The sequence below is a fragment of the Etheostoma cragini genome, chromosome 11, assembly GCF_013103735.1.
Source record: "Etheostoma cragini isolate CJK2018 chromosome 11, CSU_Ecrag_1.0, whole genome shotgun sequence".
Lineage (NCBI taxonomy): Eukaryota > Metazoa > Chordata > Actinopteri > Perciformes > Percidae > Etheostoma > Etheostoma cragini.
This window is the reverse complement of record NC_048417.1, coordinates 19,963,419-19,985,278: the sequence shown is the minus strand read 5'-3', so window position 1 is coordinate 19,985,278 and position 21,860 is coordinate 19,963,419. Positions and strand designations below refer to the sequence as shown.

Genomic DNA, 21,860 nt, shown 5'->3' with positions numbered 1-21,860 from the left:
TGTTGTATTTGTAAGTGTTCAAAACTGACAGCAGAGTTATTTTTCCATCTGCTAGAACTTCCCTAAACTCTAATAAGACAGTAACCTACTTTATGCACAAGCAAAAGATTCTCTAAACAAGAAAAAGGTGAACTGAACTTTATGTTGACATAGCAGTGTAATAAAACGGAACAAGCTGTAGGATTACAAACCAATTTGTTGTATCTTGGGTCCACCTCAGGGGCTAGATTTGAAGTCTTCTGTATAAATGAGTTTTTTCCCCAACATTAAAATGCTTCCATTCCATTTATTGCAATCAGAACAATCGTTAGCGTTAGTAACACCTGTGCTTTTATGTCATTAAGATTCAAAATGGCTGCTGTTAAAAAGGCCTATTAGAGATGCATCAACAACATTGTGATTGTGAACATGAATAACTACAAAGGATAGTTCAAATATATTTGTTTTGATAACTCAAAACTATTAAGGGCACAATAACAAGGTATTGTTATGTTTTGTAATCTTAAATAAAGAAATATAATTGCTTCACATTGTAGTTATCAAGTCATCACACCTCCAATACGTGCTCTGCATTTTTCATAGGACCACATTCATTAGTTCTAAACAAGACCATGGTTGCCCTAATATTATTGGAACTAATATGGTTACATTTTTTATAAAGCATGAGCAAACTGATTGATTGTTCATAAGCTTTCAAAACAAAAGGAGGAAATTTAAAAATTACCTTTTTAAAAGCAATATTGATATATTCATTCAACTTTTTGTTTTGTATTATCTGTTCACCTGAATAGTTCTCATGGTTCCGTCTGATAAGTTTCCTTTTACATTTGTTCTGGATTGATATTTATATTTGGGAGGATTTTGATGCCTACTTTATTGATCATAAAATACAGATTGATACAGCATATCCCTTAAATCAGGGACCTCAGAGTCAAGGCAGGAGGGCCTTTTCAAAAAATTAAAGTCTTACCATAAATTCAAAATAGTATTAGCAAATATAAATCCCCAAAGCTTACTGGTCTATAGGTAATGTTAGGTAGTCACTAAGTTCTTCCACAGATACTGGCACTTACATTTTAATATTAAAAGATGATTTGTAAAATCACACAATTATTAGGCTAGTTTAACAACTTATCATTCTATGCAGTTTAAAGTAGGCCTATGTACAAGGCTTTAGGTTGCCCTACACTTTATTGTAGGCCGAGTTTAATATCTAACTTCCTTTTATATAACATATGTAGTAGGGGGGTCCCTGTTCCGTCTGTCTTTCAGTTAAGGGGCACCTGCCTTAAATACCACCCACTGCGATGCGTGTTCTTGTACCATGTCAGAACCACGTCTTCAGACTCTCCCCCACTCCGTTTCACTAACTCTACTCCGCTCCGTGTTTTATTCTCATCTGGTCAACGTCACAAGTAGGAAGTGGATACCGAAATACTTAACAAACAGCCACAGGTGTAGTATCCAAGCTGAACCTGCCCGTCACAAATCACAGCGTTTCGGTCGCGATGTTGAAGGCGGTTATTTTAATTGGGGGCCCCCAGAAAGGTGAGAATAAAGTGTATCTTGTCATGTTTTCAGAGTCAGACGTGCTTGGTTAAAGCGGAGCTAGGTTGCTAACGCTAACAACAACCCGCTGAACCTGTTTATATCACTGACGTGGCGAAATGAGAGGACACCACACAAACAAATGATAACAACATTTAATACCTAATTATGACCATAACACTAGCTAACTGACACGTTGTAAATAACAGGTAGTGTTAACAGACGTCTAACTGTTTTCAGCCTGCCTGTTATTATTGGCTCATTTAATTACCTCTTACCCCCAATTTCTCAAGTAAACGTACCTCAATTGAAAATTATAGATCTTTTAAGATGCTTGTACATTAACTAGCTACAGGAATGAGTTAAATAATACGTTTAATCATGAGGACACACTTAAGGCATCTGTCAGTACACGATGCCGTTCATAAGATCACCTACTGTGGTGCAGGGGTGCCCGAATGCCTCCCCTTCAAGGGCCAAAAATCAGGGTGGAGGCCCCAAAACTAAACGTTCGTGGACCTTTAAATTGAAATGATTTGCATATCATACATTTTAAGTTGAGCACATGTTATACAATAATAAAATTCATAGTCCGAAGTAGAACACAATATCTATTTATAGAAATAGCTTTCAGTAGCAAACCTTACAACAATTTCGGGCGGAAAATGTGGACAGTGCTCGGTAACTATGTCCAGAATTGTCTGTTTGCTGAAGATGTATTAAAACTGCGTGCCAGAGCTAAAACAGGAAAGCCTCTGCATGTGTCCTATCCTGTCAACTCTGACTGCTATACAGAGGGGATGTACTGTCATGTTCATCAGCCACGTGCAGTACATTCAAAGTTTGACAAAGTCTGGTTAAATTTATCACTTGGATTATCAATGGGCCTGTCTTTGCTTTTCAATAGTCCCTCATTATCAGGTTCCAGCTGACTTACTGACAGAGTGAGAATGTCATGGAGGTGAGAGTCAGACAGTGAGTTTCTCAGTTTGCTCTTGTTCGGATTGATTAGACTGAGAGTCTGCTTACAAAGGTAGGCACTTCCAAAGAAAGACAGTATCACCTGTGCATGTGTGCAGGTCTAGCCATACCTGGTTGCTGGAAGACTTCTGTAAAACTCCTGTAACAGAAGATCCCTGAAAACAATTTCTTGTCCATAAAATACCCAATTTCTGAAATGACTTTTCTTTTTAATGTAGAGATCACCTATAATGTAGGGGTGTGTTTAGTTTTGATGCCCGCTAGAAACATCGAAAAAGTGATCTGCATTGTAATCTGATTCGCAAGTAATCACTGGCATTGCTTTGCAGGCACAAGGTTCAGACCACTGTCATTTGAAGTGCCCAAACCCTTGTTTCCCGTTGCTGGTGTGCCCATGCTCCAGCATCACATCGAAGCATGTGCCAAGGTGAGTGTCACTGAAATACCATCATTTTGCAGCCGAGTATTAGAAAATGTAGTATACGGCGCAGGGCAATTGTGGAAGCTGAAGTAGATTGTTTAAAGGTAACATCAAGTTAGAGATTGTATTTAGTTAGTTAACCAGTCTTAGTTTAAACTTGAATCAATCCAAAAATAAATTTACATTTAATCAGTCTGTACTAGCCTAACGTGGTGTTAAAATAGTTGAGAGCATGTCGGCCCAGTTGCCGGTTGGTGTTCATCATTTCTTTCCCTGTGTGTGTTGTGATGAAGACAGTAGCCCTTAATGAAATCAGTCCGATAATGAACATCTTTTGGTTTACAAGGTACCAAATATGAAGGAGATTTTGCTCATCGGCTTTTATCAGCCAAATGAAGAACTGACCAGATTCCTGTTTACTGCACAGCAGGAGTTCAAAATTTCCATCAGGTAAACAATATAGCTCAAAGCTACCTGACTAAGACATTTTCAAAGTACAAGAACTTATTTCTTTTCTTAATTACACATCGTTCAGTAAAGAAAAGACACTAGTTGTAAATTTGGTTCTATTTCTAAGATGCCGCAAACTTTGATCTAAAAGTAGAAATACTTAATATATTGCTTTGTCTTCTTAAGATAATGTTAAGTGGTGCTGCTTTTCCTGCTGTGGTGCACTGCCTTTGGAGACTGACTGCAGGTGTTCTGATCTTCCTGACTGCCCTACAGGTATTTGCAGGAGTATGCTGCCCTAGGAACCGGAGGGGGCATCTATCACTTCAGAGATCAGATTGTCTCCGGCAGTCCAGAAGCTTTCTTTGTTCTGAATGCAGATGTTTGCTCAGCGTTCCCTCTCACGGAGATGCTCAGCTTCCAAAAGGAACACGGAGAACCCAACAGCTTTGTTATCCTTGGGACAACGGTGAGATGCCACTATTGATGGTTGTTACTTTCTTTAATAGAACTTGTAAAATGTAGTCAAGGTAAACCTCCAAGAAGTGTATTGTGTTAACGTTCAATATCCCAATAGGAGGGGGGGAGGCAATATTTGTCAAAGGCAACATATGTGTCAAACCATTCTGAATTTAGTATTGTGGTGCTCCAGAAACGTCCCAGCCTACAATTCGTATTCTACAGAATTTTTTTTCCAGGTCCTTGCATGAATCACACTATAATCATTCACATTTTTTAAATTGTAATATATTTTTAATGAAAAGGAGAATAATGATACAAAAATTATCATTCCTGCCAATATCGGGAATCATGCCGCAATCAGTCAAAAATAATGACAATTATGTTTTTCTCATATCGTGCAGCCCTAATGCTTAATTCAATTAAATATCAGGTCTCAGTTCTTTGATGTCAAAATCTGGTTTATCTTAAACTGTACTGCTGTTATTCTCTTATTAGGCAAACCGAAAGCAATCCATGAATTACGGCTGTATTGTTGAAAACGAGGAGTCACATGAGGTATTTCACTTTTCCTATTTTATTTCTACAAATGGTTACAAATTACTATTTCACCTTGAAATAACAACTGTTTTTTTATCCAGGTCTTGCATTATGTGGAGAAGCCAAGCACATTTGTGAGCGATATCATAAACTGCGGAATATACCTCTTTAAACCAGACATCTTCCAGCATATCGGCGCCGTCTTCCAGAAGAACCAACAGGACATGTTGCTGTGAGTTGAAGCTCTGTCTCATGGGAATGCATGCGGAAACCATTTGTTCCATTTCTTTGGTTCTCTTCATTTGTCCTTTTTTCCTTCCCTTCTTTTCCCTGCTATGTTTTCTGTTTGCTCACACAATCATCAGAAATCCATATGATGGGTAAGTCGGTACATTTAGGCTGCACGCTGTAGTTATAGAGCACTTAGTGTATGGTGTGAGCTCTAGAAAGATAACCCACAACAAGGCTGGAATTGCTTAAGTTGCTTTGTGAATGTTCCCTGTGCCCATTGACACCAACTTATGCACCTCCCGTTTTGCAAAACGTTTGTTTATATTTATTTTTATTTTTTTATTTTATGCATTTATTTATTATGTCCCCTAATGGCAAATGTTGTCCTTGGCACTACAGGTTCTTTATCAGAGTTTAAATGAATCGTTTAACAGTATGGCAAACATGCTTATTTATTTTCTATCTGAGAGTTAGACGAGAAGAATGATGCCACTCTCTTATCTGTTTAATTAAATATGAAGCTACAGCCAGCAGGTGGTTAGCTTAGGTTAGTACAAAGACTAAAAATGTGTAAATAGCTAGCTTGCCTTTGACCAAAGGTAACAAAATCCACCTACCAGGGTCTCTATCGCCCACTTATTCACACTCGTTGGTTTATTTTGAGTTCATAGAGTTCAAAAGATGTTTCGCTAATTTAAAGTGGGTTACGTTCCGGAATATTTCTTGGTTGTTCAATTTTTGTGCAGAAAAATCGTCTCAATCGTAGCTTGCTCTCCGAATGCCAAACGCTGCATTCTATAATTGTTTGAAATTCAGGGCAAACACTTCCTCACGTCTGTTACTTTTAAGTTGTCCCTGTTTCTCTACGTTAGCTAGCAAAGACTAATTGCTTAGCATGCAGTTGGTATAACTTTGTTACACAGTTGCCAGTGAGACTATAAAAAGGGTATTTTGTCTTATCTTGTGTACAGTATCTAGTAGTTTCTATTCTCTAGTTCTTTGTGCATTTGTTATGTAGTTGTTAGTTTCTCCTGAACATTAGAAAACGCTTCCTGTCTCATCATGGCCTATAAATGTGCACATGGAGAGACTGCAACCTGTTCACATTAGCCTTTATAACACATGGGATAAATATATGGATTATTTATTTATTTTAATTTATTTTTTGTCTTATTTTTTTATTTTTTTTACATTTTTGGAGATCTGACACGTGATTCACTTTTTGTGTTTTCAACTGTTCACTGTAGCAGACCCAACATTTGGCAGCGCAAGGACACTTGAAATGTATTACCAAAGGTCAAACCACGCTCTGCATAATTCACCTGTGAACATCAATAGCACTTAAATCAAGCTGGGCACTGAATCAGCAAAACTGTTAACACATCCGAGGTACTTGATAAAAATGAGATGGGTTATACTGCAAAATCTCTAGGGAGCACTGTGCCTCAAACCACATCCTCTCCGTTTTGGTAAAATTTCGATTATGGGTGCAATCCTTTAAAATATTCTTTTCATCAATATTTAACACTGTTTCATCTTGGGGCTCTCATAATACACTATGCTAGAGACTCTGATTAATATGGAACATATATACTCTTCTACTTAAGTTTTGGATCACTACTAGGTAATCAGCCTTGGTTTAAACCAAGCACTGACACCTTCAATGTTAGAAACATTGATGCATTTAAGCCACTGCTCTCATTTAATTCTAGGGGCTGCGTTGTAGGGCAAGAAGTTCACATTTGTTTGGTTTTAAGAAAACTTTGGAAGTGATGATGTAACTGGATTCATTCCTCAAGTCAACAATTTTTGTTTTTCCTTTTTCTGGCACAATTTCTAGTACAAGGAAATTATAATATACAACACATTCTGTATATTTAAATTAAATTAGGTAGTCAGGGAGAATGCTAAAGTTGGTCAACAAAGACTTAAAAATTGTATGTTGGTTGCAGAGGGAGAACCCATGCCTGCAGTGTCTCATCATCTGCTTAGTATTTAGATTATTATATAGGACACCCACTTTAGGGCCATGCCTTTTGGGAAATTGGGTGCCTCATTTAAAAAAAAGAAAAGTTGTTTCACTTGGTTCTTCAAAAATAAATATTGTATGTAATGATAACATACCCCAGAGGCGGAGTTCAGTTTTGATGTTGCAGTGAAAATTGAACTAAATAAATGCCATTTTAAGTTTTGCTGTTTATATCCTAACTTTGTCATGGAGTTCATTCTAATCCATAACTTTTTGCACAAGATTGTATTTTAATAAATGAGGCCCCTGGTCTGTAATCTAGGGCCATTAACTGATAATCTGTCTCTTGCAGAGAGGAGCCAACCAACGGCTGGCACCGAGCAGAGGCCATCAGGCTGGAGCAGGACATTTTCACTGCCCTGGCAGGACAGGGCAAACTCTACGTCTATAAAACCCTCAGCTTTTGGAGCCAGATTAAATCTGCAGGGTGAGTGCACACGTCATCCATTGTCACATTCAACTGGACATACACTTATCTTAGTTACAACTCTGTAGCCTGTAGAAAGGTTGAAGGACAGGAGAGACATTGAACTGTTTAGATTAAACACAGTTGGACACACTTGACTTTCTTTCAGAAACAAACCTCAATTAAGATTTAAAATGTGCTTTGACCATCAAAACCGTACATTACTGCCCTAATCAAAAAGAAACGGTGTCCTATTGATGGTATAGATATCAGTCCTATAATCCTGTAATTTTTTCCTCAGGTCTGCAATTTATGCCAGTCGGTTGTACCTCAACCAGTATCACACAACTCATCCTGAAAGACTGGCCTCAAGTAAGGAGGGAGGGCCCAAAATAAGTGGTAAGATGCATTAGTCTTGTGTAGCTTTGTTCCATTTTCATATTGGAGACAAATCTATTCATACGTTCTCTCGTCTCCCTAGGTAATGTCTATATTCATCCTACAGCCAACATTGATCCCACTGCTATGGTAAGCAGCTTATAAAATTAAAAGCAACACTAGAGAACTTTTCCCACTTCGGTCCCTCTACAGGATGGAAGCAGAATTTTCCTGTACCTTTGCCAGATTGGGTAGCCGATCTGTAGTTTGAATGAACTGGACAATGCAATGTAATGGACAATTCCGCTTCTAACCTGTAGGGAGACCGAAGCGGGAAAAGTTCCCTAGTGTTGCTTTAACAAAAAATGTTTTTAAAAATACACAGTGTTACGAAATACTACAGATTTATCTTACTTTTGTTCCAGTTGGGTCCCAATGTCTCTATTGGCACTGGAGTTACTATTGGTGCTGGGGTCAGAGTTCGAGAATCCATCATCCTTCATGGTGCAACTCTACAGGTGAGCCCCTGTGAAATGGCTTCCTATCACTGCCAAAGAAAAGGACCAGCGGGGGCTTGTTGCAAAGCAGAGCCCCATTTAATACACAAACTAGAGCCTGTGAGGTGCACTATAATCCACAGTATACTGTCTGACAGGAATGGATAATGCCATTTTCAACAGATTGCCAGATAAATTGGATGAAATGTTAAATTTAAGGAGTTTTGTTAAGTAAGAGCAGCCTTTGCGGAGATTATTAACTTCACTCAGTGTTATAACCTCTAAGTCTGGAATTAAACTGGAGCTCAGACTGACTAAGCTGAAGGCAAATGTATCTGCCCATTCACTGCTGGTGACATCTTAACATTTCATTAGAAACATTATCCACACTTTAGCATTGACTAGTCTAGAATTTATCTTTTAGGCCCCACTGTCACACCAGAATTATTGTTGCCTGTGCGCCTCTCACAAAGATGTAATTTTTAACGGTTTGGAGGCTGTCATAATTTAATCCCATGTCTCCACTGATGACTTGGTGCCTCCAAATTTAATTTAGATTGTGGGTGACTTATTGGCTTTCATTGCATACTGCCTTCAAAGACAATTTGTGAGATGAGCTGTACTTCTAAATAAAAACACTACCTGTTTTTAATGTGAAGTTTATAAGTAAAATGATTGAGCCATGCTCGCCGTGTTTTGACCGTTTCTAACACAGCACATGTGGATACTTCCTCTGGATTTCTACAGTCATTGTACAGTTATCTACTGCTGAATGCTTTGATATCAAAAACCGTTTAACTTCAGATGTTTTTTTTGTCATTTGGTTTTTGCTATAGGATCACTGCTGTGTTTTGAACAGCATTGTGGGATGGGACAGCACCATTGGCAAGTGGGCAAGAGTAGAAGGAACCCCAAGTGACCCAAACCCCAACGATCCCTTTGCAAAGATTGACAGCGAGACCCTCTTTAGAGAAGGAAAACTCACACCTTCAATTACTATTCTCGGTAAGCATGCTCTGATCTTAAGCGAAACTTGCAATCCTCAGATGCATTGTATTCAATATGGTAATTGTATTTTTCTCGTGAGCATTGTTTTGTTTTTTAAGTTCTTCTCTGAAATGAAAAGTTAGTTGATTAATAAAGGAAATTATTCAATTTTCTAACATTTGGATGCTTAAATAAGGGTTTTTATAGCTTTATTAGCTTTATTATAGCTTTTTTATCACAGTTACAGTTTTATATAACTGCAATATAATGTCTTATGTCCTCTCTCCTGTATTATACTGCACAGACTAAATACAGCCCTGCTTTTTCTCCTCAGGTTGTAACGTGACCATCCCCTCCGAGGTGATTATACTCAACTCGATCGTCCTCCCTCACAAAGACCTCAACCGCAGCTTCAAAAACCAAATTATTCTCTAGTTAATCTTCCTCGCGCCTCTGTCCACTTACTGTCTCTGATAAAGGATGCAGCTGGGTGCTCGCCTGCACTGCCTCTGAGTTACTGTATATAAGATGTCAAAAATGAAGATGTGCGGCATTCATTAAATAGTTTTTGAAAGATAGATTTTTATATATTTGTCCTCAAGCCTTTATGCATCGTTGGGTGTCAGCAACATTAGAGAGAGGCTAATCACGCATGTTGATTCACCTTGAAAAGTGCTGTCATGCCAGAGGTTTATATATATATTTTTTTTATTAACTTTACTGAACTGTAAAATTACTGCAGACACTAGTGTAATTTATTTGGTTGGATGTAATTTGACATAAAAAAAACAGTTTTCTCAAGGTCATCCTTGACAAACCTGAGACCTGTTACTTCAGCAAGAGAAGAAAATATAAAAAAAAACTGGCTAATGAAGGCTAATTTTTTTTAGAACTGATCATTTGTGTGGAGCTCTGATTAAAACCGTTAAGCATCTTCCCCGTTAGTCTCAAAAATTGACTTCCACCAAAATCAGCAGGCTGGAGATTTACATTGCAATCAAGTAACGTTGCCTTCTTAAAATGTGAACCTGGCAGGGGGCCTTGAGACCACGCCATGCAAGCAGCAACAACAGATGCTTAAATTGTGCATTTGCAATCACTGGAGGAATTGTTCCAATTTATGGATACAGCACATTAACATTTACTTATTAAGCCCTCGAGCACTCATGATCACTTCAGCACTTTTGTTCCAATTATTTTAAAGAGAGTGTCTATTAAGTTGTGATGTAAATTGTGATACAGGAACTGCAGCATAATCAAGTCTCTTCAATGCTACCCTCCAGTGCAATGGGTAAACAAGTTTATGTACATCTTTTTTAATAGAATTTATTTCAGGTTTTACATGTAGGTGCCTGTGCTTTCCATTGTTGATTCAGGTGCCTTACTGTTTCAAAAGAACTGCCTCGTTCCAGTCATTCCAGTGTTTTTATCCTCTTGGTGGGATGTTCATCAATTGGCCTCCGCCCACGCTCTTCACACAAAAGGCAATCCTAAAATTCGTTAGAACAAATTAAAAAAAAAAAGCGTTTCATAAGGTTTAATTGGTTTCCTAATTGTAGGTTATCTTTTGGTTGCTCATATAGAATTTCTCATAGTGTTTATACATTAACAGTATAGGCAATGGTAACAAACCTTTGTAATGTGAAGTCACCTGCTGATGGAAAATGAAAATCAATGTCATTGTCTAGTACGTAGTGTTTATCTAATTAAACAATGTTGTACATGATGTCAGGTGATGTAAGGTTAGGATCTCAAAAAATATTAAAAGTTCAAAACCCCATTTGTGCTGTTATTGTGATATCCTAGGGTGACCATATTTTGATTTTTAAAAGAGGACACTGCCCGGCCTCGAAAGTCAAATTCAGACAGGCTTTTCAGAGTTTACAGAATGTGCGTTATTAAGCCTCAATGGTATAAAAATAACTTATGTAATAAAATATGTAACAACCTGTTACAAAATATTTGCTCTTTTTTTAATTAATATGAAATAATGTTAAATATGACCTATGCTGTGTCTGCTTAAAAATCCAGCTTCAACTGAATATCTCTTAAAACCTTTTCAGTGTAAAAACGTTAGTTTTTTTGGTGTCTATGTGAGCTTTGAGATCTCCAGCACCTTTATTAGACGATGAAACATATGTGCTAGCTTTGCACACGGTGCACTCCGCATCCTTTTTTTTTTTTGTAATTCAATTGTGAAGCTGCACTTAAGCTTTGGTATTTTGTGTGCAGTGCTGCTCCGCTGCCTGATCTGCTTCTTGGATGTACTCCCTGTCTGATCTGCTCCATGTATGTACTCCCTGTCTGATCTGCTCCATGTGTGTACTCCCTGTCTGATCTGCTCCCTGTATGTACTCCCTGTCTGATCTGCTCCATGTATGTACTCTCTGTCTGATCTGCTCCCTGTATGTACTCTGTCTGATCTGCTCCTTAGATGTACTCCCTGTCTGATCTGCTCCATGTATGTACTCCCTGTCTGATCTGCTCCTTAGATGTACGCCCTGTCTGATCTGCTCCATGTATGTACGCCCTGTCTGATCTGCTCCCTGTATGTACTCCCTGTCTGATCTGCTCCATGTATGTACTCCCTGTCTGATCTGCTCCATGTATGTACTCTCTGTCTGATCTGCTCCCTGTATGTACTCCCTGTCTGATCTGCTCCATGTATGTACTCTCTGTCTGATGTGCTCCATGTATGTGCATGTTGCAGAGCCGTCTGCAAGGCAGCCTCTCGGGAATTACGCCACGCAACAAAGTACTGTAGTATTGTGTGCAAAGCGCCAGTCTATTTAAGTACAGACTTAAGGGTCCCATGAAAAACAGTGAAAAGAGTACGTGAGAGTACATAAAAAGTGGACAATGATATCCTTATTTCCCCTACACTATATTGTATGTGTAATGTGTTACAGAGCTGGTCGCTATGCATCTGCCAGAAACATGTCAAACTGAGACACCAACTCAATAAAAATGCTCCTGAGATGTTGCAGTTTAGCAAAATTGAAGAAAAAAAGCAAATTGTTAAGCACCTTGCTACTTCTGCAAACAACTCAATCATCTTTTTTCTCTGTTCTACAAACTGGGGTCACTTGCACACTGTACTCTTAGAGGTAAAGTTGGACGGAGCTAGGCAACATCCAACAAACCGCAAGTGAAAGACCTCAGTGATGCTGAAGCCTTTCTGCAGAGATTTTCCAGGCAACAACCAAATGGTGTTGGTCTAAATATCTTGCTTTGATAGTTCAAAGAGTATTGTTTGTGTCTCTTACAAAAGGTAATTATTTGTGTCTTTAACAATTAAAACCAGAGAAGACTCCTTTAATTGCACAGGGGGAGTTTGGTCTATTTGACACAAAAAAACACACCATTTGTATAAAAAGCTATAAATAAAGGTTTGTTGAAGGGCAACTGGATCAAGCTGAATTATACTGAAGGTGTTGTTTTCTCATGACATTAGCTCCTCATTTCAGGCTTTTGCACTAACCGCTTCAGTAATCTGACCAGTCATTGTTATGCCAGGGGTTGTGTGTACCACAGGGCAGTCAGTACAATCAAACAGGTCTGGTGTAAATGAAGCGTGAGAAAAGACAGAGTGTCTATATTATCTTCTGGAAAGTCCCTAGTGGCTGAATGTGTTTGGTTTTTAACAGAAATCCCTGGTGAGGACACATGTTAGAGTTATGAGTTGATCAGAGGGCAATGAGTTATGGCAGTACCGGCATCCTGGAACTATGGGAATACATGCAAAATATTCTTGCTCAAACTTATGCTATAGGAATGCCAATATGTAGGAAAATTGGATTGATTGAGTTGCTTCTACTGACTTGTGACATTTTAAACAGGAAATAATCTTACAGGACAAATCCAGCACAAAATGTACCTATGGGTTAATAACAGGTGTTCGAGTCAACCATTCTTTGGGATTTGGTTTTCATGCTAATCGAATGTGACCAGTTTTCGCGCAAATCGCTAATTAGCTCATTACGCTTGTCATCGGGGCACGGGTAAAGTAAAAAGAAATAAGTATTTCTACTCTGCTAATAAGGCTCAAAATAGGACCGTACTTTCACGATAGCATAATGAGGGTCCCTACATGTAAACATAAGCCTTGAGAACTTTGTGTGCAGACAGTTTATTAAAAAGATAGTTAATAAAGACATTACTATTCACATATACAGACCATAGACCGTTAATATTAATGGACAGAGCATGTGTGACGTCAGCCATTGGTTTGTGGAGATCAGATATGAGTTTTCGAGTTTGCGTTTATGGGTGCCGCCATCCTGGCTGCGGATGTGACGATTTTAGAGGAGAGGGAGGAGTGAGGGAGGAGCCACAGACCGTTGGGCGGGATCATGGACTGTATATGTATTAATGGTCTATGGTTGCACTGCGTTCATTCTTCAACTGGTTGTGACAGTTTTCCCAAGATGGCCTAAAACGGCTTGGTGTTTGATCATATTAGGATACCAAGGCTTAGATAAGGTCTTCTTTCCTTGTATATATCTTGAAAACAGGTCTCTTTAGCTTCAGCTTTGAGCTCTTATGTTTGCCACTTGCTTGCTCCACCTCAGCACCATTCCACTTCTTTTCTCATTTGCTGAAAATTTTTGTTGTTGTTGCTCCAACCCCTGAAAATATGGAGGTTAGGTTACTGCTCAACTTAAATTCTGGGATTCAAAAAATCTCATCAAAAATAAATGCAGACATTAACTGTCATTGTTGCACTTGGACTTGATGATTGAGAGTGAGGTGATTAGACAGCCTAAAAGCTTTTAAAAATCTGTATTCCTTTTGCGTGTGCTTTGACATCTTAAGTCTGTGATGAGAGGCTCATGTAGATTCTCTAAACAATCCTTGCCAAAGCCACATAAAACAAAAGTCCACTTTTCTGAGCATAAACAATACGCCTCATTCCTCAGCTGCTCCCCATGAGGTTCTCTGTGAACTCTTTCCTCAAATATTAAGGCAAGGAGACAAGGAATAGGAGGTGATCAAACACTATACTAGTCCTAATACTTTAAATCTAACCTCTTCTGGATTTTATTCACACATCCACCTATCAAGCATGTTTTCTTTTGGCTCTTCAAACTCTACCAATATAAATATTCAAAAAGAAAGAAGATCGACAACTGGAGATGTAATTAGAATCACTGCCATTGTAAGAGTTTTTGATTATACTCAAGTCTGGACTTGAGATTTTTTATTTCCTTGTAGATAAAAGGTAAAACATCCCAGTCAGTTGCTCGTCACACTCCAGGTCATGAATGGACGTTAAACTAATTTTCTGTCTTTAACAGTAAATAAATGGTGGTACTAACTTGCAAGCTTGCAAAAGCACTAAAAATCAACCAATGTGAAAAAAGTTGTAAAAAGCCTTTCGTGGCTCCAGAGGAAGTCTGATAAATTTGTCGCCAGTATAGCAGACTTCCAATATGAAAATATTGAAAATGAAAAAACTACTCTGGGGGTTTGGAGTTACCAGCGTTACGATCAAGAAGTGATGTGACCAGACCTCTGTTGCCTGCTTCACATGACAGCTTGAGGCTACATTAGCCACTGTCACTAACCGATCCATAACTGATTTGTTTTAACCCTTCCCCCGGTGGCATGTGGCTCGCTTAGAATGGTAGCCCCATAACAAGGTCGGTGGATCACTCCCAGGCTAAATGTCGGCCATACGTGTGTGTCCCTGGAAAAAACTGAACCGCAAGTGACTCCCCGGAGATATATATCTTAATAATTGGGATTGGTTAAATGCAGTACTAGAATTTGCCTACATGCATTGAACAAATCAGATTTTAATCTGACATCATCAGGGGAGTACTCCTGTCTGGTGTTGGGATCAGCCAAACAAACAGACACTATCACAGGAGTCCATATCTTTCCTGCTTTGGTAGCTTGAATACAGAGACGCTCACAATGATCATTTCCAACTAAACCAGGACCATAAACATACAGATTACAAGGTTAGGTTTGAAAAGGAGCCACTTAAGAGGTTAAAAACCTCAGTATACAAACCAATGTCTACTCATGTTAACGGAAAAAACTAAAATTAAAACAGGTGCAGGGTTTCCTACCAGCTACTGTGTAAGTGTGTGTGTGTGTGTGTGTGTTTATATGTATGTATGTATGTGTGTGTGCGCACACAATGTAAGTGTGTCTGTCAAGGTCTGGCAGCACAGGCCAATACGGCAGTACGGGCAACGGTCCAGGGATGTTTCCACGTGAGAGGACAAGGAGGGTTTGTACACCGAAGGGATGATGCCTTCTAGAAGCCTAGAGGACTGACAAATGACCTGTCAAATAGAAACCGACATCTCATACTGCACAGATTCTTACGGTAAAGAAAAATAACATTTTTTCTGTCATGCATCACCAGTGAATACTAATGTTGTGCTTAACTGTGCTCTATAACATCTTAGTGCCAGTTCCCTACTTCCCCATAGAGGTGTAAAACTGGCGTTTTTGTTCCTCACTCAGCAGATATGCTGTGTTCCAGAAATGCAAGTCTGACTTTTTGACTTCTTACTTTAAAAAATGCATTGTAATGTCCCCTGAAACAGTCAGAAACGCCTACTAGACTACAAACTTGTCTCAACACTGAGAATTTTTAAGTTGCATTTGTGCCAGCGACATGGCAGCACGTTCTGTCAACACTGTGCAGAAATATGTATTTTAACTTGTTAATAAGCCTTATACAGGTTACATACAGGTTCACTTTTACTTGACATACAAAAAAATCTGTATTTTCTTTTAATGTTGATCTTTGAGGTGTCAGTACATGTGTTTGGACTGGAAAGAACATTACTTTTTATAAATAATTTTACATTTCAGTGAAATACAATGTATTAATAAAAGAAAAAAGATTTTGTAGCAAAACAGTATTGTATTATTGTATCATAAATGTGAAGTCGCAAACAATTAGCAACATAAATAAGTCTGATTTTGTCAATAAATTGTCTTATATTTTTTTATTCACAAGATTATGTATATTAGCACCATCTGCCTTTCAGCCACTGCCGGCCATACTGAGTCCACGTTTAGCAAGAGCACTGACCCATTTCTGTTCAAATATGGACAGTCTGACTAATATCGCTATGAATTTAAAACTTCATAGCAATAAATACCAGCTTTTAAAATAAAAACCTGTGTGTGTTTGTAGTAATTCTACCAGTTGGCAATTTTCATCTGACTTTGAATGTAGCATTAGTTACAGTTGTTGAAATATGAAGTCATGAAGTTGCCATGCAGTTTGATTAAAACCCAATGTCCTCCATTTGTGTTTTTGTGCTGTATGCTTTGGCAAGTTTAATACTGAGAAGCTAAGCCAAGTCAGAATCCCCACATTGAAAACAGTCTTAGTTCCACTTCTCAGCAGACTGAACTTCAGCTGCTCTCTCTCTGGTCAAATACGTCTTAGCACAGGATTTAACACAAACAATTAGAGAAATCATTAAATGTGGAGCAGTATGACTGCATGAACGTGAAATTGTGTAAACTTTTTTAAAACTGAAATGCACAATGCTGGGATAAACTTTAGTTTGTCACCTCTGCTCCATTTGAAAAGGCTGACTAGGGCTCCTTGCAGTGTTGTACAACAATTCATAAGCGGACAAACTAATATAGGGTTTGATGCTCCTAAAAACTGTACCCTAAATCAGTAAATGAAATGACTGTTTAATTTACATCACTTCATACAACAATGCAATGGCAGTGGTTAAGGTATATTATATTATGTTCTGGTGTTTAGGACCAACCTACATATCCACATGTGCTACTGGACTACAATAGATGTAGAAATGAATGTCTGTAATTTGGCCAATTCCTTCAGTTTGGAAGATGTATCCTGTGGATTCCCTGTTTCCCAATATAATGTGGTCTACATGTCATACATTATATATTTTGTTGTGTGCTTTTTTTCATTTTGCTCTAATTGGATAAATGTTTTCTTGGCCTGTAAAGCCCACTGAGACACTTTATGTGCTACTGTAGCTTGTTTCAAGACCTCTGAATTACTGGCATCTCAGATAGGATATCCACCTATTATTTAATTTATGGCATAATCATTAAGTGAAATGAAATGGCAATTCAGTCTGGTTGTATCAGGCCTTGTGATAATGAGCTATCAATCATGGTGTTGTTCTACTTTGCATACAGTTGTGTGGCATACTGCAGTTTATCCTCTATTCCCATGTTTAGAATCTGTGTCCAGGTCCAATTTAAATAGAAATCAGAAGGGAAACCTCTGTAGAGTAATTTAATCTAGTTGGTGTCTATGCCATAATTATTGTGTTCTATGAACATAACCATGTCTGTTGCTGATAAGTGTGTACAAATGAACTCATGAGTGACTGACAAATTGTTGAAAAAAATAGGCATTTCAGTAATTAATCACAAAGGACATTTGATATGTTTTTGTTTTTTTGCAAATGGGCAATGAATCTATTTCAGTTTACTGCTCTTGTGCAGAGTGAAATGAACTCCCTTCTGATTAGCCAATGGAGACTTCTGCCCATTATTCAGACAAGTGATGTATTTGCAGTAATGGTTCAGAAACCAGACATCAGCTACATCTACAATTGTTGGAAAACCAAGAGGGTGCCGAAGTCTTAGCCTGCCCTAAGGTTAAAAATACTCAAATTGCCTACTTCTAGTTGAATGGTTAAGTTTTTAACTATAGACTAGCACATATCAAGCACTGATGCAGTGCAAAAATGATTTAAAAAAAATTGACACAACATTCCAGAAGATGACAGCTGAATTCTGGTCTACTGACTACTTAGCCCAGAGGAAAAAAAGTTAACTTTATATACTGCTATACTTTTGATTGATAAATAATTAATCCAGTATTCTACCCCTGCAGAAATGTGATGTAAGTACAGGTGAAAACCAGCGTTGCTATCTGAGAGCCTCACCGTGATAGCCTGACTGCCTCAGGTTTGAATATCCACATCCACCTGGTTGTGGGTTACTGCCGGGTCCAAACTCACCCCTCACCCCTTTCTCTGACCAACTCCCAATTTCTCCCTTAATAAAACTAAATTCTTGATGACTTTTCATTGACTTTGACTATGTCGAAATTGTTGGTGAATTCAACATTCATGTTGACAACTCCCAGGAAAGCAGCTCTAAAGAACTGTGTTGTGGATAACTATGGACTGACTCAGCATGTGTTAGAGCCAATGAGGGGCACACTTTGGACACAGGTGGAGAAAAACAACTCTCCAGGTGCACAGACCTTATTCTCTATGGTTAAAGGCTGACATTCCCTCACTCTATGCACTTCTAAGTCATGCATTGATTTTGCCTCCTGCTTCACACACACAATTCTGACAATTATACAAGCCGTTAGTACCCTCATATCAGCTATTGGTTCTGAATTGCAGTCACTTCAAACCAATTTGCCCAATACCATTTTATCCAATCAACTATGAAACCTTGGAAGAAATTGTGCAACATCCAAAATCCTACAGGTTTTTTCAACACTTCTATACTGTCAAGCTATTTCCTCAGGCCCAGAAGACTAGGCTGCTCTTAAAAGATTGGCGCTTTATTTAACTTTATTGAATGTATATCCCTTTTGTGCTATCTTAAACGTGCAAAATAACTGGTATTGTATAATCTACACTGGATAATGTCAATGTTTTAGTGTTTAGGTGTCAGTAGATTACAGTAGTGGGATGACTGACCTTATATTGTGTATGTGAATAGCAGTCCAGAGCTCATTGGGACCTACCCACATTTTTACAATCAAGTCAGTAGAATACTCATTATTTCTGCTACTGGTGTGATATGTGAAAGATATGGAAACAAGTTAGACTATTTATTTACCCTGTGTGTGTGTACATAGATAATTATAATAATAATAAATAATTATATAGCACTCATATACAAACTCATATACATAACAATATACTGTAAATATTGTTTTTTTTAATATTCAGTATATGTATTTTCTTTTCCTTTTCTCCTCATTTTGTTATGGTTGGGGTCCAGCTGGCCGTGAGTATTTGGTTTGTTTTCTATTTGTCTGAGTTTTCTGTCAACCTGCCTTGTTTTGTCCCTGCTGTTTCTTTTTCTCCTCCCTCTCCCTCCTGCTGACATCGCACACCTGAATCACATCCACAATCACCTGCTCCCGCCGCTCACACCTGCCTGCCGTCTTCAATCAACCGCAGTTTACCAACCCCGGCTCTTCAACCCGTCTTCGCTTGATCGCTGCTCCAGTAACCGTGGTGAAACTCTTCCAAGCGCTCCTGAGCGTCCTATTCTCTGTGTTCCTTACATCTACACCTCCCACGGCACCCTGCTTCAGCCTGTCTCCGTCTCAGCTCCAGTGTCTGTCGCTCCTGGCTCTCCCACGCTTCCCCCCGAGTAGGCTACCCTCGCCCTCGAGACTCCCCAAGCTGCTCCGTCTCTGCGTCCCTGTCCCCGGCGTCTGCGTCCCCTCTCCCTCCGAACAAACCCATTTGCATTTTGAGCCAATTGCGTTTGAGTTCTCCTGTTAATCTCATCACACATTTGCTATCTATCTCGTTTTAGTGGGAGATAACTGTCGGTTTCTATAAAATGAATGATTAAAAAAAAAGTCGCTAAATTATTTTTTCTATAGAACCTTTCACAACTACTAGGAATTTGCATGAAAACCCCCTGGTTTTCAGAGAAGTTTGATTAAATGTTAAGTTTTGACTACGTGAAGTTTGTAACTTGCTACTTTACAGGCGCCAATGTGACGTTAGCCTAGCCCCAGTGTTTTTCTGCCACGACGTAGCAAACCACGTTTTTTTTTTTTTTTAATTCGGACTTTTGCACTGATTTTGTGCAGCAGAAGAAATCCTCATTCCACCCGAATAAAGGGTGCTCCAAAGGCAAAGTAAGTGTTGTCAAACGACGACTTGTGAGTTGTTTTTTCCAGAGTTGGGCGTTGATAAACCCATTGTAACTGCATATCAAATCATTAGAAATCAGAGTAAAACGACGAGTTAGAGGTTTGCATCAGGAGAGCTAATTGTAGCTAAGTGTTGAGTGCTACGTAGCACTCAACATTTAGCTACAATTAGTACAGCTCAGTCTAACTAAAATGTGACCAAAAACATTTATCTGCAACAGTTATTTAACTAGTTAGTAAAAAAAAAATTCACTCTTTTGGGTTGATAAAAAAAATACCAATTAGCTTACTGTAATTTGGTGTTTTTAAACAGCTATATATTTGGCATAGTGTAAATAAAGCTGTATTTGGCATCGCTACTAATTGACTCTGGTATGGACCTATTTAACAGCAGACATTTTGACTTGTCATAGTGGGAAGCACAGCTGAAATGAATAACCTTAATTATGGCTGAATTTCATCACGTGCCTCAGTAAGCTATTTCAGTAAGTCAGCATGCACAACACCAGGGCCTCTCCTAAGTGGAACACAGCAATCATGAATGGTTTTGAATACACCTGTGCTTTTCCTACTGCCCATCCCCGATGTAAGTCGAGTGCAAATTTGAGTTGCGCATGCTCAGATTTAAACGCTTCACGACATATACTGAAATTTGTGAAATCCATGAAATACTAAACTTTTCTCATTACAACCAATAACAGAAAATGGGATTTGTTTAAAAAACGTTTAAGCTGTTTATGATTGATTGCTAATGTTAGCTCAAACCGCTATTTAAGTGACAGCCTTCGTTGTGTTTGATTGCTAGCTTATAAACTAACAGTAATTTCAAAAACGTTTTAGCTATCTATGGTTATTTTATTGCTAAGTTGTAGCCAGCAGCGAACAAACTTCGTTAAGTAGGTCCATTTTTATTCTGTAATGATATTACAGAAGTCTCTCGTTAGCATCTTGTAGGCTACTTGTTGCAAAGTGACGCATGCGCGACTCAAATCTGCATTCGACTTACATCGAGGAGTGACACCTAGCCTGCTACATGTCTGCCATGAAAAAGATGCTTTCACTTGCTAACGGGGACAATAGAGGGAAACCGTAATTCATGTTTTAGTCGCACCCATGCTTTTCTTCCTGTGACAAATCATGTTTCCTTGAAAAAGGCAGGTACATCATTGTTGTATTGTATAGGCTAGCTTACCGTGTTGTATCTTACTAAATAGGTTTTAACCAGTTAATTTTGAAACAGGCAGAGCATTTGGTGGAACAAGGTAAATAAGTAAAAGTGAAGTGTTATGTAGCATCGAGCAAACTAGCTTGTCAACAGTTATGATGAAGTAATGGGGAAAAGTCAATCCTTCAAACATTTTATGGGGAAGGACCTCCAGTCCCTATACCCATAGCTATTCAAGTCATTAACTTACACTCATGTAGGCTACTTGATAAAAAGTGAACAAAAAATTAAACAGACTAAACGTTAAACTTCATGTAGTTTGGTGTAGTCCCCAATCCATAGAAAGTGTAGACAAACAGGGGTTATAGTCACACAGATGTTTATAAGTAACCACTGACAGTTTGCTGGAGAGCGGAAGGGCAAAGCGGCCATGCAGCTAAGCGAAGCCGTGATAATGTGGGGCTGGAAAGCTTCTTGATTTATGCAGTGGGGTAGATGGTCCAAATGTATCCTCCTGCAATATTTATAAGACATGCACACCATCACTCTGCATTCTGAATGTAATCGGGGTAGGTGGACAGAGCCCTATGCATTGCATTGCATAATGTAGGGCTGTCACATACCCATAATGGAGGATGGCAGTGTGATTATTTGCATCGTTTCCATAAGATCATAATTTTGCACATTCTGTACATCTAAGATTAAAGCGTCTGAGGAACACCCTGTCCTGGGGGGTGTTTGCTTCTGCTGTGCTGGCTGCATCTGTCAGACAGCTACTGCATTAAAATAGACTTATGTATATTGATGTCTTTTCAAAGTATAGTTATGTTCACTAACACATCAGCTTCCTGTCTTCTGAGTGAGATGGTTACTCAACTAG

At 38.6% G+C, this 21,860-nt stretch overlaps 1 protein-coding gene and 1 long non-coding RNA gene across 3 annotated transcripts; one reads left to right on the top strand and one right to left on the bottom strand.

The window, feature by feature from the left end:
• The first annotated feature begins 1,319 nt into the window (after nt 1-1,319).
• Nucleotides 1,320-9,706, top strand: gmppaa (GDP-mannose pyrophosphorylase Aa). 2 transcript variants are annotated; one of them, XM_034884653.1, is made up of 13 exons: nt 1,320-1,548; nt 2,859-2,956; nt 3,297-3,400; nt 3,677-3,869; nt 4,358-4,417; nt 4,501-4,631; nt 4,765-4,779; nt 6,952-7,086; nt 7,367-7,464; nt 7,547-7,593; nt 7,869-7,961; nt 8,777-8,945; nt 9,262-9,706. In XM_034884653.1, exons 1-13 carry the CDS (start codon nt 1,509-1,511, stop codon nt 9,360-9,362), a joined length of 1,284 nt encoding a protein of 427 aa, XP_034740544.1. In that variant the 5' UTR covers nt 1,320-1,508; the 3' UTR covers nt 9,363-9,706. The 2 variants fall into 2 exon arrangements, with proteins under 2 accessions (XP_034740544.1, XP_034740545.1); XM_034884654.1 differs by lacking the exon at nt 4,765-4,779.
• On the bottom strand, nt 6,489-7,819 carry LOC117952391. Its single transcript, XR_004658404.1, has 3 exons — nt 7,681-7,819; nt 7,114-7,119; nt 6,489-6,499 (listed from the first exon to the last, which is right to left on the bottom strand). It is a non-coding gene; the product is annotated as an uncharacterized LOC117952391 (long non-coding RNA).
• Nucleotides 9,707-21,860: the final 12,154 nt, after the last annotated feature.